This window comes from Anser anser (assembly GCF_964211835.1).
Source record: "Anser anser genome assembly, chromosome: Z".
Lineage (NCBI taxonomy): Eukaryota > Metazoa > Chordata > Aves > Anseriformes > Anatidae > Anser > Anser anser.
The window spans coordinates 35,478,472-35,495,006 of NC_139723.1; the positions used below are offsets into that span (position 1 = coordinate 35,478,472).

The 16,535-nt window shown below is 39.0% G+C and overlaps 1 protein-coding gene across 10 annotated transcripts in view; it reads left to right on the top strand.

The window, feature by feature from the left end:
• ZNF462 (zinc finger protein 462) overlaps positions 1-16,535 on the top strand; it is a 96,262-nt gene that overhangs the window by 56,887 nt on the left and 22,840 nt on the right. For 9 of the 10 annotated variants that reach the window (XM_083817703.1, XM_083817701.1, XM_083817699.1 and 6 more), the window contains one exon: positions 3,837-4,028. The exons of the other annotated variant lie outside the window; for it this stretch is intronic. In XM_083817703.1, coding sequence (XP_083673829.1) covers positions 3,837-4,028 — 192 coding nt within the window. The remainder of the gene's footprint in view (positions 1-3,836; positions 4,029-16,535) is intronic. 10 annotated transcript variants of the gene reach the window in all.

Consider the following 16,535-nt stretch of genomic DNA (forward strand, 5'->3'; position numbering starts at 1 on the left):
GCAGAAATGGCCCATGTATTCTTGTTGCTGATGAGAGATGCTGGTTTGGGTCACGCGTTTTGTCACCAGATTTGGGTAAGATTTCAATGGCAAGCCAGGATTGGCCAACCTATGCACCTATTGGAATCAGTAGAAATTTGGATAATGTTTTCAGAAAGAAAAAAGGTTAAAACAGTGATGAGTACTTCTAGAAATTTTTCCTTTTCTTCTGGTTTCATTTTTGTAAATGATTTTTTCTTGCTTGTTTCCAGGAGAATCTAATCAGTCAGCGTATATCACTGTCTCAACCTTGCTCTGTTATGTTTGTATTTATGTTTGTGCTTTAAGTGGGAAAACAGTTGTGGATTGAATATTGGTTTTGGTAGATTCTTATGCTGGCTTTCATGGTAAAGCCAAACACTGGAAATTTTGGGATTCAAGTCTGTGTTCAGCAGACTAAGAACATCATCATTCCATTATTTCACATGGAAATTTATCTTGGAGTTCTCTGTATTGCAGTACAGAATCCATATGAGTGAGCATGCAAACATGCCTCTGTTGAACAAGAACTGGGAAGGGGATCTATCATACAGGATAGATCACCACAGAGTATTGCAGCTGTGATTGTTAAAAAGCTTGAGGCTCAAAATATCCTGGTAGGTGTCTTGTCTTCACTACATGGCCTTAGATTCTTGGCAGTGTGATGCATCATGCATTGAAAGGTTATCAGAAAACTGGAGTCAAGAACAGCTGGTTCTGTCTGCAATTGTTGCATCTTTTTGGATAACAGACAAAAAAACGAACCCCAAACCACTATCCAGACATCCACTCTGATACACATAACATAATATTGGCTGATCTAAAAAACTGCAAAGTAGATCAGTTGTTACCAACTCACATTTAGAAACTACTGGAACAGATGGCAAAGGTCTACAAGTATGTTCCTTTCTTTATTATTTGTTCACATCACGTTATATTCAAGTTGGGATGGAGAAGGAAGATGTGAAAATGGGGAGAAAAGACAGGAGGAATTCGTAACTGTCTGATAATTTTTAATAAAGGTAATTTTTACCCTTCATCCAAGACAGATTTTGTTTACAAAATGTAGGAGGGATTGTTGGTCTTTCTTGTACTCCATTTCCTCAGATTTCACAGAGCTTGTGCCAAGGACCCTTTTCTGTACTTGGATGGGTGTTGTGGGTTAGCTTGTCTGTTGCCAACCTCATGTTGTATATGACTATGGCATTCTCTACTTCCAAGGCAATCCAACTGTATGCAGCAGTTTCAGTTTATAGAATCCCACATCCTGTACAGAGATGACATGGTTCTTCATTTTCACCAACCATAAAATGTTTTCTCTACGCTATTGTGAAGTTGGGCTTCTTTGTGTTACCTCGTTCAAACCTGCCAGATTTTTAGACCTGAAGTTAGCATGCAACTGATATTTACTTCACACTCCTCTTCATGTAGGTTATTGATTTATTTATTATGAATTCATGCTATTGAACTTGATTAGTGGACACTCCTTGAAGGGCCATGTTTTGCATCATACAAGAACACAATTTCATGGTTGCCTAGATAGTGTTTTGCACAATGACTTGTGTAATAGGGTTTTCAAAGGCTTATGATCTGTTTCTGCCTCAGTCCATTTCTACCAGATTTTCACATCACAGAAAATTGCTCAGATGTTTTTCAGTCAGAGATTTGCTTTGTTGTGTTTCGAGTCAGTCCTTTAGAAATATATAATAGTGAATAAACATTCTATGAAGAATTCTCCTTAGACTCCACAGTTTTTCAGTGACACAGTGGTTCTCTGAACCTCTTTTGTTACCATTTTTTCTCTGTTGTCAATCTTCTCATTATCAGTTTGTTTAGAATTAGAAATTTCTGTGCCCCTTTATTAATTTGTCTAGTCTCCTGGAGATCTTTTAAAATTCACTAAAATCCCAGATCCTGAAGTGGCAGAGTATTGCCCCACTTGCGTTCTACATAATCTGAAACAGAATGCTCCAAGTATATATATCAAGTGCCGAGATTACTCCCACCTCCCGCCCCCTGAAAATTTTAGATTTATTTATTTGTATGTATATTAATACAATATTTTTATGAAATGCAAAACTGGCAGTTGAAAACATACAAAGTCTTATATTGAGTCAAACTATAGTCTTGCCTCTAGAAGCTACTACATCCTTTCATGCTGAAGTCTACCAGAACTGTTATTGATGGGTAGTGTGTATATTTGTTAGTTGTGTCCAGTCTTCTTAATATGTAATTGTCGTCTTTCCTTGAATGTCTTGTGATGCTTATAAGTTAATGGTTGGTGCCTACTCTTGTCCAGCAATTTCTTAAACTGTGAAGGTTTATACCTGTATCTCACTGGTATCTTATACTTCGGGAGTTTCTTGTGGCGTTACATTATTGTGTTCCATTAAGCAGCTTGTTTTACATGCTATCCAAAAAGTGCTTTATTTCTGTTTGTATAAAGGTAACTCATAACTCTGATGTAATATGCAGGTGAGAAATACCATTTGAAGAAATGGGACAATTTCTTGTTTTACCGCTTCAGATTCTGTGATCTATTCTCTTTCAGATGTACCAAGAGAGTCTTTTTAAGTTTATGTTTTGTCCCCACGATTAGCATAGTTTTTCAGAAAGAGAGGGTTGGGAGGTTGTTTTTTTTTTTTTTTTGTAAGATGGTTGCTGATTTTTTCAGGTGTGCTTATTCTGACTTGCTGCAATATGCATGTTTACACATGCTATTTTGGTTCATGTATTTGTGCTGTTGGAAACGATGCTATTTGAGAATCTTGTTTGCTAAATTTGAGAGATGGAAAACATTTTCTGCCTTGTTCATTACCAGAGCCCTTGGTCTGCTGTACTGTTCATGAATATTTTACTCGAATATGAGTTTTGGCTCTTTATATACAGCTCATATGTGGCCAGTGTACATGGAAGTGGTACTTCCAAAACAATAACTTGGCACCTGTTACTATCACATTGTTTGTGTTGGGAGAGTTTCACTTTGTGTTCCAATTGCCTCCATGCTTAATGCAAAACAAATCTTATCTCAAGATTTGTTTCCCCTTGTTTGCTGTCTCTGTAGCTCGGAATGTGTTCAAAATTAAGTTCACTACTGTTCATTACTTCTTTTCTTTCACTTCTTTTAGTGCTTTCTCATAACACACTTCCACATAGCCCTGCAGATATGCACTGTTCTTGGTATTGCCATGTTCACTTCTTGTTGTAAAAAAACTTTGACTTGGTTACCAGTTCTATGGAGATTATTCCTGCCTAATGGAAAATTTTTCATAAGGAAAAAAATGTGACATTCCCCAAATGTAATTTTTTTTGTTTTGCTTTGTTCGCTTGTTTGTTTGTCTTTGGTTTTCTGAGGGACCTTTGATATCATTTTGTAGTATCCTTCTTTCTTCTTTAATAGTGATGCTGAACGTGCTGCATGCAGAAACAGGTGATTTCACTCTCTATAGCTGCTGTGCTCCCAAAGAAGTTTGGAAAGCTATAGTTAAGTGACTCCATTTTCATCTCAGAGTCTGTTTTCTTCTCATACCATGCAACACAGGCATGCTAATAGTCTGGTCTCTGTTTTTTTTGACATCAGTCACTTTACGAGTATCTGCAGTTGTCCAAAAGCAATACTTCGTTCCAAAGCAGGTGTCTGTACCCACAGACTTCAGGCTGCTCCAACAAGGAGGTGCACGTAGCTTGTTATCTTTGGGATCAGTCTAGTGCTGAAGGAGTCCATGGGAACTTTACTTCCAAGTTCAGTAGGAGAAGTATGGGGACCCCATTTTGTTTCTTTTGTGAGCTGATGACTTGCCTGTATTTCGCTCACCCAGGTGAACATGCCTACAAATGTTCCTCCTGCTCATTTTCCACCATGACAATCAGCCAGCTGAAAGAGCACTCCTTGAAAGTGCATGGGAAAGCATTGACACTACCAAGACCCCGCATGGTCAACCTTGCAGCCTCACACGCCCACCACACCTCCAAGAACCACACTCCTGCTGAAGAAGTGGAGGACTCTAATGGTAAGAGGTGCCTCAGAGCAAGAATTTAATTTTCTAAGGTGCCACTTAATATATTGATTACAAAAAAAAAAAAAAAAAACAAACAGCAGGCAGTTTGTCCAAAAAGCAACTTCATTTGATTATTAATAAAAATCTGAAGTTGCATCAAAACCAAGAATAAACATGGTGTTTTAGGTCATGACCTTCACCAGTGAATACCTCATTAACTTGTCCTGTCACCAGTTGACTTTGGAATATGTCAGTGCTGGCTTTACTTCTTAGGAAAGATTTAAGTTGCAGAAAATTTTCAAATGGAGAACTCCTACTGATAACCAGTGGGAAAGGAATCATCTAATTCCATCCATGCACCTGAAAAACAGCCCTTTGTCCTGTTGGAGAACTTCAATGAAACCATACCACTAAGGGTAAAATGCAGAAATGTAACAATTGTAAAAGCTACTATTCTTGCTCTTGCTACAGAGGACACAAACAGTACCTCCAGATACTAGACTGCATCTGCAAGAATGAGAAACTGTTTTCTTTCCTACACTTTCCTTCAAGGCTGTTGATCACCTAGTACTAGGGAAGTACACAGAAGATGTTTAGAAAGCAGGAGAGGAAGGGTGCTGTGAACAGAACTAGACTTCTAGACTTCTAGAAAAATGTTGTGTGGTATCATAGAAAGTGTTAAGACTTTTTAATGGGTAGCTTAAGAGGCAAGTTTTGAGTGTCACTTCCTTTCAATCAAGAGAATTGGTCTTTGGGCAAAAAAAATTTTGATTCCTAGATGAGTTGCGTTTACATGGGTAGAGAATGTAGGTGAATATAAAGAAAAGATTGAGACCTGCAGATGTTCAAGGAACTGGCACGAGAGGTATTAGAAAAGGAGGGAAAAATCCAGAAGTTTGCCAGGTTCTTGGTGGATTTGTTTGTTTGTTTTTGTTTTGTTTCTTGGTAAAAACATTTTTGTTGTTTTTTTTGTTTACTGGCAAAGTAAGGGGGGGGGTGTTCTGAATACTATCAGTAGTCATTTTGTAGCATTTCTGGTCTCCCATATTCCTTTCTTTCATTTCTCGCCTGAAAAAAAGTGTGAAATGATAAAGTGAAAGATAAGAAGTAAGTTCAGAAAACGGCAGAAAGGAATTTAAAGAAAAAAATAAATGGCATAGAAATACTTAGCTGAAGAAAAAGAGAGAAGTGAATAATATTTTTGTGGTTAAGCAAGTCACTTCTGGGGTCAGAATCAGAATCTTATCAAACGATTTTGACCAGCTGCTCTCAGACTGCCTTTTGTAAAAGGGTTGTCTGGAACAGTATGAAGAAAACTTACTAACTGAGCTTTTATTTTTGCTAATGCTAGCTTAAGCTAATCCAACAAGCAGAGTACATCTTGTGATTGTATTCTGCTTTTTAATTGCTAAAAAAAATAATCTGCTGCTGACTTTCAAGAAGTAGAGAATAATTTTTAGTGGCTGTCCTAGTCTTTACTGTGTATTAGCAATCTTTTAATAGTAATAGTGGTGTTGAGACATACAGAAGGACAGTATTTGAATTTGGGAAAAATGGTACACTTACACCTTTTTTGCTTATTCCATAGCTCAAAGTCATGATTAGTGAAGTTAAAAATATTAAGTGCAGAAGTCAAAAATTCAAGTACAGAATATAATTTTATAATCTTTAATATAAATTCTTCCTAAAGTAAATAAAAGGAGATGAATCTGTTAACAAAAACACCTTATGAGGTTGACTCTGTTACCTAGATTTGTATTGCATCCAGAGACCAAGGCAGAATTTGTCCCAATTAGCTTGATCATCTTTAAACAGGGTTAGTGGTTAAGTCACTTTGACAGTAATAGAAGCCACCCACCCACTGGGGAGCTAGTCATATGAGTACAGGTGTTATAATTATAGTGTTAACATTTCCAACATTGTTTGAGGAAGGAATAACCTGCTTTAATTATTTTTTTTTTCATTAGAAAGTTGGCTGTAGATCAAGGTAATGGCAACAGCTCTGATGACATCATTTATTTTTGGTTTTTAAAAGGGAATAAAACAAGCTGTATGTGACCTAGGCCTGCAAGTTGCAGGTGATACATAAAGCTACATAAAAGACTGGTCCCAGTAATCAGAAATGCATGTCTATGTGAGAGGCTCTGTTGTGTCCAGTTGGAACCAACAAGAAGAGGGGCTTGTACAAGGTGTAGTTGGACTTTGGTTGTGTTGCTGTGTATAAATAATCTACACGTGGGCTCTGATCAAGTTAATTCACTTGGGATACAAAATTGAATTAGGGATGGGGTGAGTGACTGTCAAAATGCTGCCTCACATTGTTATGGACTTGTTTTGTAGGCTGGTAGGCATGCAGCAGACAGTATAATTGAAATGGCTGCAGAAAAGTTTTTTTTTTTGTCTTTGGATGAATATCATACTTGGAAGAAGAAAGGTTACTGGATGGTTTGTGGAGATTTGAGGGTGTAGCAGAATTCCTCTTGTCCATTGCTGAGCATTATAAAAATGAAGAAAAAGAGAAAGGGCACCAAAATTGTAATAGCAGAGTGCATGTCTGAATAGAACTGTTCTGGGACAAGAGCAGTTGGTGGAACTTCTGCTAATGCTTTTTTTTTCCCTGTAGAAATTGTTCCCTGAGGGGCCTTTCTTAGAACATTTCTTTTGTTCTGCTAGATTGTTCCATTCTTTAAAAGTTGCAAATATATTTGAATTTGTGTGACTCAGTTCTATGTGGGTAGCAGCAAGCATATCTGAAGTGTTCAACTGTATATCCTGGATATGTTTTGGGTGCTTGATGTACTTTTTGCGGAAGTGAAGTTAAAGCAGGGTAGGTACTGAAAGATTGAGGCAGGCCATCCCCAACAACTACATTGTCCTTAGAAAGCATAACAACCACTTTAATGCTTGTATGCTTCTCTCAGGGCAGTAGTGTAAGAAGGTGTTTGCATCTGTCTCAGTAGTGAGTCAGCAGTGCAGCCTTTCTTACAGTCATTGGTGTTTTTTTTTTGTTTTAAATGCTGTTTTTTGTACCCTACTTGCATGTTGTGTGATTTTTGGATATGTAAGGAACCTGTTTTTATTGTATCCTAATCTAGCTAGATGTAAAACGGTTCTTTTTTTTTTTTTTTTTCAAATAAAAAGAGACACAAAAGATCAACAAGTGTTGATCACCTCTGCAACTTTTCTCTATTTTGCATAACATGATGGCATTGAATGGTTTGTGGTGTCCAGCTCTTCTTGAAATGATAAGATTGCTGTTGTGGTAAATTGTTCTTTTGCTCCTGATAATTTACAAGTATTTTTTCTCTTGCAAAAATAGAAATAATGGTGTTCTGACTATTTGCTTTTGTGTGGTTGTTCATTTTTCTTACTTATTTGCCCTTTACACTGACTTAGCAGTTACACTGTGGCTTAACAGTTTTGCTGTCTTATACAGTAAAAATTAAAATTGTGTATGGAAAAGTTGCAAACTGTTAAGAAGAGTGTTGGGTGAATTGCCTAACAAGATTTGTGTGTTCTTTCACAGTCCTTTTGAGAACCAGAACTTAAATTCATGTTACTCTCTGCCCAGAAGGATTGTATGACTTTATTGGTGGTACTATCATGTTGTGGCAGTATGTGTCAAAGATAAGGGTTTCCAGTACTACAGTGTGCAGAGTCAGCTCTGTTGACTTGAGTGTGGGGCAATGGAATCCCAGGGTCTGTGTGCTCAAGTCATAATATTAAAAGACCACTGTCACTTTCAGTAAGGAAGAGTTGAAAGCAAGTCAAACACAAAAATTGTGTGACTGAACACAAGAAAACAGAGGAACAAGTATTACCTGCAATGTGATCATCAGCTAAGGAGAAAGCATACGTGGAGAGGCACTGCTTGTATAAGCACCGAGGTTATGCATGTTTGCTTGTATTCGAGAGCTGTGGAGGTGGCGCACTGCCTTCCTTGTATAAACTGGAGAAATCCACGAGTGTAGTCAATTGTCTTAAAGCCATAAAGCAAAATGACTCAAAAGATGGATAAATGGTTTCACGTTATTACTTCACCCTTAAGCAAAAGCTTTTTGGGAATTTGTAAAATACTTGTTCTAAATTGCCCTGGCTAATACTGTTGCTTTTTTTGAGTAGCTCTTTAAAAAACAACACAACAAAACCCTCTGGCCTAACTGTATTGTAGAGCAGAGTACTGCTCTATATTCATATGGCTAGCAGACTTGGAGCCTCATAAAATTGTTTGTATCACGACTATGTGCAGTAATTCAAAATAATAGTTTTTTAATTTTACTGATTAAGGCTATTGAATTGCAGGAATAACACAGTACTAAGTGCAAGTGATAAACTAAACAGATCTGGATTTGGATTCCAATGTCTTCTCAGTCAAGCTGCCATTGCACAAGATCATTCCTTTTTAGTGGTAAGCAGCTCTTGAAATGTAGAAAGCAGCACATTTCGTGTCTGCCCTTGAAGCTCAATAGTTATGCTTTTCACTATTATGCAAACCAAACAGTATCTATCATTAATAACAGCACACATCACAAAACACATGCAGAGTCAGAGTTAGAAGATTTTTTAAAATTTCCCAGTGCGTGCTATGTCAACATCTTCATTACATTTAATTAAATGGAACAGTGAATGCATTAAAAACTGCTAAGTGAAACACCCGTTGCCCGGTTCCAGCTTTTTCTGAACTTTAGCCTTTGCCAGTGGAAAAGAACTTTGTCTCATCTAGAAACTGGAATTTAAATACACCTGCTTGCTTTGCTGGAGCTAAGTAGGGTACAAAACGGGTTGAATAAGTAGTGTCTCTGGGACTGTTGTTTAAGAACTATAAATCCCTTCCTATTCCTGTACACTTTTTCAAAATATGTAATACATAATCAGGGTGTGTGTCTCCTATGCTGCTTGTCGGATGAAATCTTGAGGGGTGCAGAGGATCTTTAGCAGGTTTGCTAAACCAATTTCACGTACTGCCAGAATGAGAGGAAACCTGTGTGGAAGCAAGGAGACTTTTCAATAAAATTCTCTCAGCTGGTGCCAGTGACACAGGATTGTTACTGTGATCCATTAAGCCCTAGAACTACTCAGCTCCCTTTTCTGCTTTAGGGAGGAGGCATGTTTTACATATGCTTATACATGCTACCCCTGTTTTTTATTTCTATTTATTTATTTATTTATTTTAATCAATTTCTTAGTTTGTAACAGACTGGTTTATTTCTATTCATAAAGTATGCATAGCAAAAAAAGCACTTCATAAAGTATGTTTTTCTAGCCTTCCAACCAGGGCAGAAGGACCATCCCTAAGAGCATCACTCTTCACCTTTCTTGCTGTTTCTGTCTCATTGCTATTGTGTCTTAGTGTTTTATGGCTACCACTTTTAGGGAAAACCAGGGAATGTCAGAATCCTGGAAGCCTCACCTTGGAGCAGAATAGCCTTTCTGTTGTATTTTAGGTTGGGATTTGTGTTGTTTGTTTGTTTATTTATTTATCTTATTTGTTTGTTTGTTAAGGTGAGGGAGTTTGAAGTACTCTTGTGAAGTATGATAGCCTCTTCTTTGACTGTTTTTTGACTGGGCAGCCAGCCTGCGAGCCATGACTACAGGGCAAATTTAGGCGATGCTTTAATGCATACAGTCTTTAATTGTAAGGTGAGTTGGAAGAGTAGCATCCATGTTAAGGATGCAAGATGGTGGTCTGCATACTGCTGAACAGAAGGTGCCTCTGCTTTTGTAGTCAGGGTTCACAGGGATGTCTCTCTGTTCTGCCTGTTTTCTTGGCTTTGTGCCCTGTAGGAGTAGTACTGCATGCCCACCTTCCAAATCTCAAGTATAAAATTAATGCTTCTTCCTTGCAGCCCTTCCCCAGCCACATTCCTTCCCCAGCCATGTTTTTTGTTTCCCTAACCTAGAACTAGTTGCTGCTTTCCCAAGACTTTGGCTTCCCAGAAGTGCTGTCAGTGGCCACTCTGCTTGCCAATGCTTGTTAAAACTCTCAGGTACTTGTTGGTGTGTCTTATTTCTTGTGGTCAGCATTAAACTAATTATCAGATGTGGGATCAGATGGGAACTTTTCTCCTGCATCAGATTGGCAAGGACTGGCAGAACAAGTGCAGGGCTTGTTCACCTCCAAGTTTACTGAACAAACTTCCCACTGTTCCAGGGCCCTAGGGCACTGATGATGCCCTTGTTCTCTGCAGCTCTCTTCCACTGGTGTATGGATTTTTGGCTTTTGGCCTTTTTCTGCAGCATTTTTAGAAAAGTTTTGTGGCCAGTGGAACAGAGGAAGATGTTTATTCCATCACTGGTTGTGCTCTGTGGGGGTGTCAACTTGCTGTTCATTGTGCTCCTTTCTGGTCCTGGGCTTTTTGTGCTTGAACTGAATGTGCAGAGGCAAAATTGAGATTCAACAGGATGGAGACAGGAACTCGGGCAGCTGGAAGAAAGATGTTGCTGCCAGTCTTTGTATGGATTTGGCCGGCCTGCTGTGATAGGGTTGATGTGATATTGAAAGACTTGCCCAGAGTGGAGAGAAGATAGAATAAGTTGTTAGGATGGAGTGAGTAATAAAGGAAGAAACATCTCCTGGATTCTTTCCTGTTAGCCAGAAATAGACCTTACTGCACCTACAGGAAAAAAAAAGAAGCATATGGAGATTCCTTTATTTATTTCTTGAGGTTTTTGCTCATTCTTGGTACTGGTTGTTATATTTAGGGTAGGAGACAAAATGGTAGTGAAACTTATACTGTTGTCCCTGGGATTTGTGAAAACTCTACAAAGTAAATAGGATGCTGTTGCTCTGAAGGGGTATGTGATATGTCTTGACCAATGCTGTGCAAGATAGTGTTTCTGCAGACTATCATTTCTACATGTTAGTAGTCTTCATGTGTAAGCTAACTGATATTCTCCCTGTTTCCTGAGACACCAGTTGCTTTCCATTGATCTAAAACCTGCTAGAGGGATTTGATGTTTGACAGAGAGGTAAAACTCCTTTGCTCATTTTAGCTGTTTTGAAATGGGCATACGTTTTAACATCAACATAGTTGGAGGCTGGAGGTTTGACATTTAAATAGCTGGGTTTATTTTTTCTTTAAGAAATGTTACTATGTTTCAGCTCCAATGTTTGAAAATGCTGCCTGCAGTGATCTGAGATGACTCAGATCTAAGGATAGAGATGAGGTCTTTCCATTGGTAGAAATAATAATGCCAAGGCGTATGCTTCAGGTCTCCTGAGCAAATTACAAGTTGCTGAGCTCTATGATTATAATATGATTTTCTCTAGAATATTATTAGAATTACTGTTGGACTCAAAGATCCTTATAGGTCCCTTCCAACTAAAACTATTCTATTCTAACTACACAGTGTTAATTAAGATGTTTGCTTTGTGGAGAATTGAAGCATGAACCTAGTACTACTTTGTCATAGGACTAAAACATTAAAACATAGACTGGATCATCAGCACACATGTATTTTCACTGTAATAATAGGACCAGTTTTAAAGCAGAATGCAAAAATATAGCACTTTATAGAGCTGAATTTCTTTTCCCTCTACATCTCAAGCTTAGAGACAAGTGAAGCATTTAGATGACAGCAGCATGTGTGTTTCTGTCTGTGTATTTGTATTAATGTTTATACTAAACCCAACATGTGTTGTTGAAGGGAAGGTCATGCCGTACAAACCTAATATCCTTTTATGACAAGGTTGCCTGCCTAGTGTACAAAGGTAAGGCAGTGGAAGTGTTGTTGTTGTTGTTGTTTTAATTTTAGTAAACTTTTGATACTGTCTTGCACAGTATCATTCTGGACAAAATGTCCAGCATATAGCTAGACATGAACAAATACAATGGGTGAACAATTGGCTGAAGGGTTTGACTCAAAGGGCTAGGGTAAATGGGGTAACAGCCAGTCACTAGGGCTGTTCCCTACAGCTCAATTTTAAGGGCCTGTTTTCTTCAAGGTTTTTATCAATGACCTGGACACAGAAGTTGAGTGCACAATAAGTAAATTTGCAAATGATACGAAGTTAGGAGGAGCTGTTGACTCTCTTGAGGGTAGAAACGCCTTGCAGAGAGATCCTGATAGATTGCAGTGCTAGGCAGTCACCAGCTATATCAAATTTAACAAATGCAAATGCCATATTCTGCACCTGGGACAGGGCATCCTGGTTTATGTATAGGTTGGAGGACAAGTGTTGGAGTACAACCCTGCTGAGAGGGATATGGGGGGGGTTGTTGGTGGCAAGCTCAGTATGAATAAACAATGTGCTGTGATGGCCAAAAGGACCAACTGTATCTTGGGGTGCATTGAGCACGTCATAGCTATCTGGTCAAAAGAAGTGATTGTCCTGCTTACTCTTCTCTGATGCGGACTAACTTGATATACTGTGAACAGTTTTGGGTGCCACAGTGTAAGAAGGACATAAAACTATCAGAGAGTGTCCCAAGGAGGCTACAAAGATGGTGAAGGGTCTAGAGAGCAAGACATATGAGGAGCAGCTGAGGTCCCTGGGTTTGTTCAGCCCAGAGCAGAGCAGGCTGAGGGGAGGCCTCACGGCGGCCTGCAGCTCCCTCACGAGGGGAGCGGAGGGGCAGGCGCTGAGCTCTGCTCTCTGGGGACAGCGACAGGACCCAAGGGAATGACGTGGAGCTGGGACAGGGGAGGGTCAGGCTGGGTGTTAGGGAAAGGTTCTTCACCCAGAGGGTGGTCGGGCACTGGGACAGGCTCCCCAGGCAAGTGGCCATGGCCCAAACCTGTCAGTGTTTCAGAATCATTTCAACAATGTCCTTAGATGCTGTATAACTTAGGTTGCACTGTGAAGAGTTGGGAGTTGGGCTTGGTGATCCTCATGATACCCTTCCAACTGATGATATTTTGTGGTTCTGTGATAAAAGGGGCAGGGCAATAGAGAGGGAAACCTGAAATGATCCTGAAAAAAATACCTGATGAGTTGTCCTTAAAAATGAGAAGGAAATCACAAGGCTTGTTTGGTTACCAGTGCGTAAACAAAAATGAAACAAAACAAAACAACAACAAAACTTGATAGATTATTGCCTGAGTAAAGGGTCATTTCAGAAAAGAACTGTTTACCTGCGGGCAGATTGGTTAAAGAAGCATCTTGCTAAAGCTATTTGTGTTCCTGTATTCTGTAAGTGTAATTTCATTAAGAGATTGAATTTCATTCAACAGAGTAAGGAACAGCTAGACAACTTTTTAGTTTATGCATGGTATGGAAATTGATAAGCACATGAATCCCGATGTTTGACATGTAGACAGAAGGCTTGTTTTTATCTGACACATTATATTCAGACACATTATTTTATTTTATCAATAACAAATTATAAGAACACAGGGTCGAAACGTGACCGAGAGGTTGAACTATTCACTCAATATAGGTAGGTAGCAGCAGATTCTCGGTCTGCAATGTTCTTACTTTAAAAGAAGGCCGTGGGTAAACAGACATGGAAGAACATGAATGCAGCAGGGAAACACAATGCACACTGCATGGATCATCTCCCTATTGTAGGGGAAGTGGCAACAGACAAAGCAACAGGTGGGGTCAAAATGGCATACTGACTTGGCACTGATGTTGCAACAATTGCAAGCAGTAGAGTAGCTACCAAAACAGCCCAAATTTTAAAGAGAGGATTGTGTACAGTGTAAAAACTAGTAAGTGACCAAATCACCTGAAGAACTGAAGGAATATTAAACTGAGTTGAAGCCAAGTAAGAAACTGTGCTGTGGGAGAGGGATAGGTGAAAAGAAGGGATAACTAGAAATTAAGTGTGTATATGATGGAGTGTATCATGGACACCTTGAACAGATCCTTCCAAATCACAGCATTAGTAGAGCATGGTAAGGATTCAGGCAGTGTTCATGTCCATGTTATGCTTTGCCTAAGGATGAATGGAAGTCTTTAAAGATAATGTTAATAGGACCTGGTAGTGTTGGAAACTCAAAAACGGGAGGACATGAAGCTCATGAACTAGTCCCTCTCTTCTGAGGGAAGGAACATGGTCTAACATATTTCATTGATTGTGTTCATCCTCACTAGGCCTTATATAATTCCCACTGCTTTTCTTTGCATCTTATCTTATAATCACTTTCTCCTTGATCTCAATTGTGAAACTCCAAGATGCTTCACTAGACAGCAGTGTGGGTCTGTCGGTGTAAAGGAATTCATAAGATAAAATTATTTATTTTCTTCTTAGTAGATTCAATATATATCCCTTATATGTGATTTTGATATTAGCACAAGAAGCTGCATAGAATATATCCTGTCTCAGCTTCATTCTGAGACAGATATGCACATAAAAGACAATTCAAAGTCATAAAGAATCATAAAATGGGTTGGGTTGGAAGGGACCTTAAGGATCATCCAGTTCCAAACCCACTGCCATGGGCAGAGACACCTCCCACTACACCAGGTTGCTCAAAACCCCATCCAGCCTGGCCTTGAACACTTTCAGGGATGGGGCATCCACAGTTTCTCTGGGCAAGCTGTGCCACTGCCTCACCACCCCCAGAGTATAAGAATTTCTTCCTAATGTCTAACCTAAACCTAACCTCTTTTAGTTCAAAACCATTACCCCTTGTCCTGTCACCACACCCCCTGACAAAGAGTCCCTCCCCAGCTTTCCCGTAGGCTCCCTTTAGGTACTGGAAGGCCTCTGTAAGGTCTGCCTGGAGTCTTCTCTTCTCCAGGCTGAACAAACCCAATTCCCTCAGCCTGTCTTCATAGGAAGCTGCTCCAGACCTTTCATCATCTTTGTGGCCTCCGCTGGACTCATTCTAATAAATCCATGTCCTTCTTGTGCTGAGGGCCCCAGAGCTGAATGCACTCAATTCCACTGCCCACGTCACTGACAAAGATGTTACAAAGCACTGTTCTCAATACTGACCCCTGAGGAACACCACTTGTTACTGATCTCCACCTGGACACTACCTCTTCTGAATAAGCAAAACTGCGTAGCCCATGTATCCTTCTGGTTTCCTTCTTCTGAACCTTGGACAGATATGTAATATCTTTCTCTTAAATGCAATAGCTAGTCCAAAGTTATCCGAAAGTGGCTTTTACAGATAGTGCTGAAATAAATTCCTCTAAGGAGGCTCTTTTTAAAAAAAAATTATTTATTCACTTATTTAAAATCCTTTAAATAATTATTTAATTAAAAGGGTTTATTTTCTTTCCCATGTGATTACTGTTTGGAGTGTGTGAATAAGGATACAAAGTTTATTTCCTTTTGATCTCATTCATAACATCCTAGCAATGTAAATGTTCTTTGGTAAAAATCAGAATTAAGTAAAGAAGTAGGTTCATACTCTGTTTTTAAACTTGCAATGAAAAAAACGTATACACTGTGGTTCCTTAAGCATCTTCATGTATGTTTTGTTGCATCCCTCTGAATTTTATTCTGTTCTATCATCCTCTTCCCTCAGTTAATTTACTGCCAGAACATTTCACCCTCCCACATATTCTTCCTTCCAGGTCAGTGCTGCATGGCATAAAGTGAACAAATGTGTGTAGTCTTGACAGTCTTTGTATGACACTCTGCTTTGCCACCTTCCCACTTTTCAAGCTGTTGCCATTCATGACTATATGCTTTCCTGCCTTTCATTGAGCTAGTAATTTTGATTTCCATTGAATTTCAAAAGGGATTTTGTACCTAAATCTCATAAGCTTCACTGTTAGCCTTCATAGTACCACAGAATGATTTAGGTTGGATGGGACCTTAAAGATTACTTCCTACTAAGCTCAGGTTGCCCAAAGCCCCATCCAGCCTGGCCTTGAACACTTCAGAGATCGGGCTTCCACAGCTTCTCTGGGCAACCTGCTCCAGTGCCTCACCACCCTCAGAGTAAAGAATTTCTCCCTTACCCTCTGTTAGTTTAGAACTGTTACCCCTTATCCTGTCACTACACTCCCTGGTAAAGAGCTTTCCTGGAGGTTCCCTTTAGGTATTGGAAATACACTGTAATGTTTATTTGGAGTCTTCTCATCTCTGCTCTGAAGTTAGTAGCCATAACTTACTCATTTAAAATAATTATTTCTAGTACTCTTTACTTTTAAACATGCATTTTTTTTTTAACGTAGTATTGCATCTTGATTTGGTTTCACAAATGTGTTTCCATTTGTCTAGTGCTTTTCTTAATTCCTTGGAATTTCTCTGGCCTTCTTCATAGAAATCTCTTTGTATGAATGAACTTAGAATAGATTAAATAGCATTCCAAATAGTTTCCTTTTGTTCTCTTTGGGACTTTTTCTTACAGATCTGTAATGTCTTAGGCTTGTATTGGTATTATGTAACATTTTTCCCCATAGAGTTATTTTAGTTATTTATACATTCTATCTGAGTGTTCTTATCTCAGGAGCCAAACATTGCCTTCTGCAGTTTCATTTGTCTCACAGTTGCTGCTCTTTTTTGACTTTGGTTGATGCTCCCATATAGATTTACCAGGAAATCATGATGTCCTCATTTTTATCTGCCTCTGTCTTCTTCTGGTCATTCAGCTATTTGATTATTTGTAGATGGG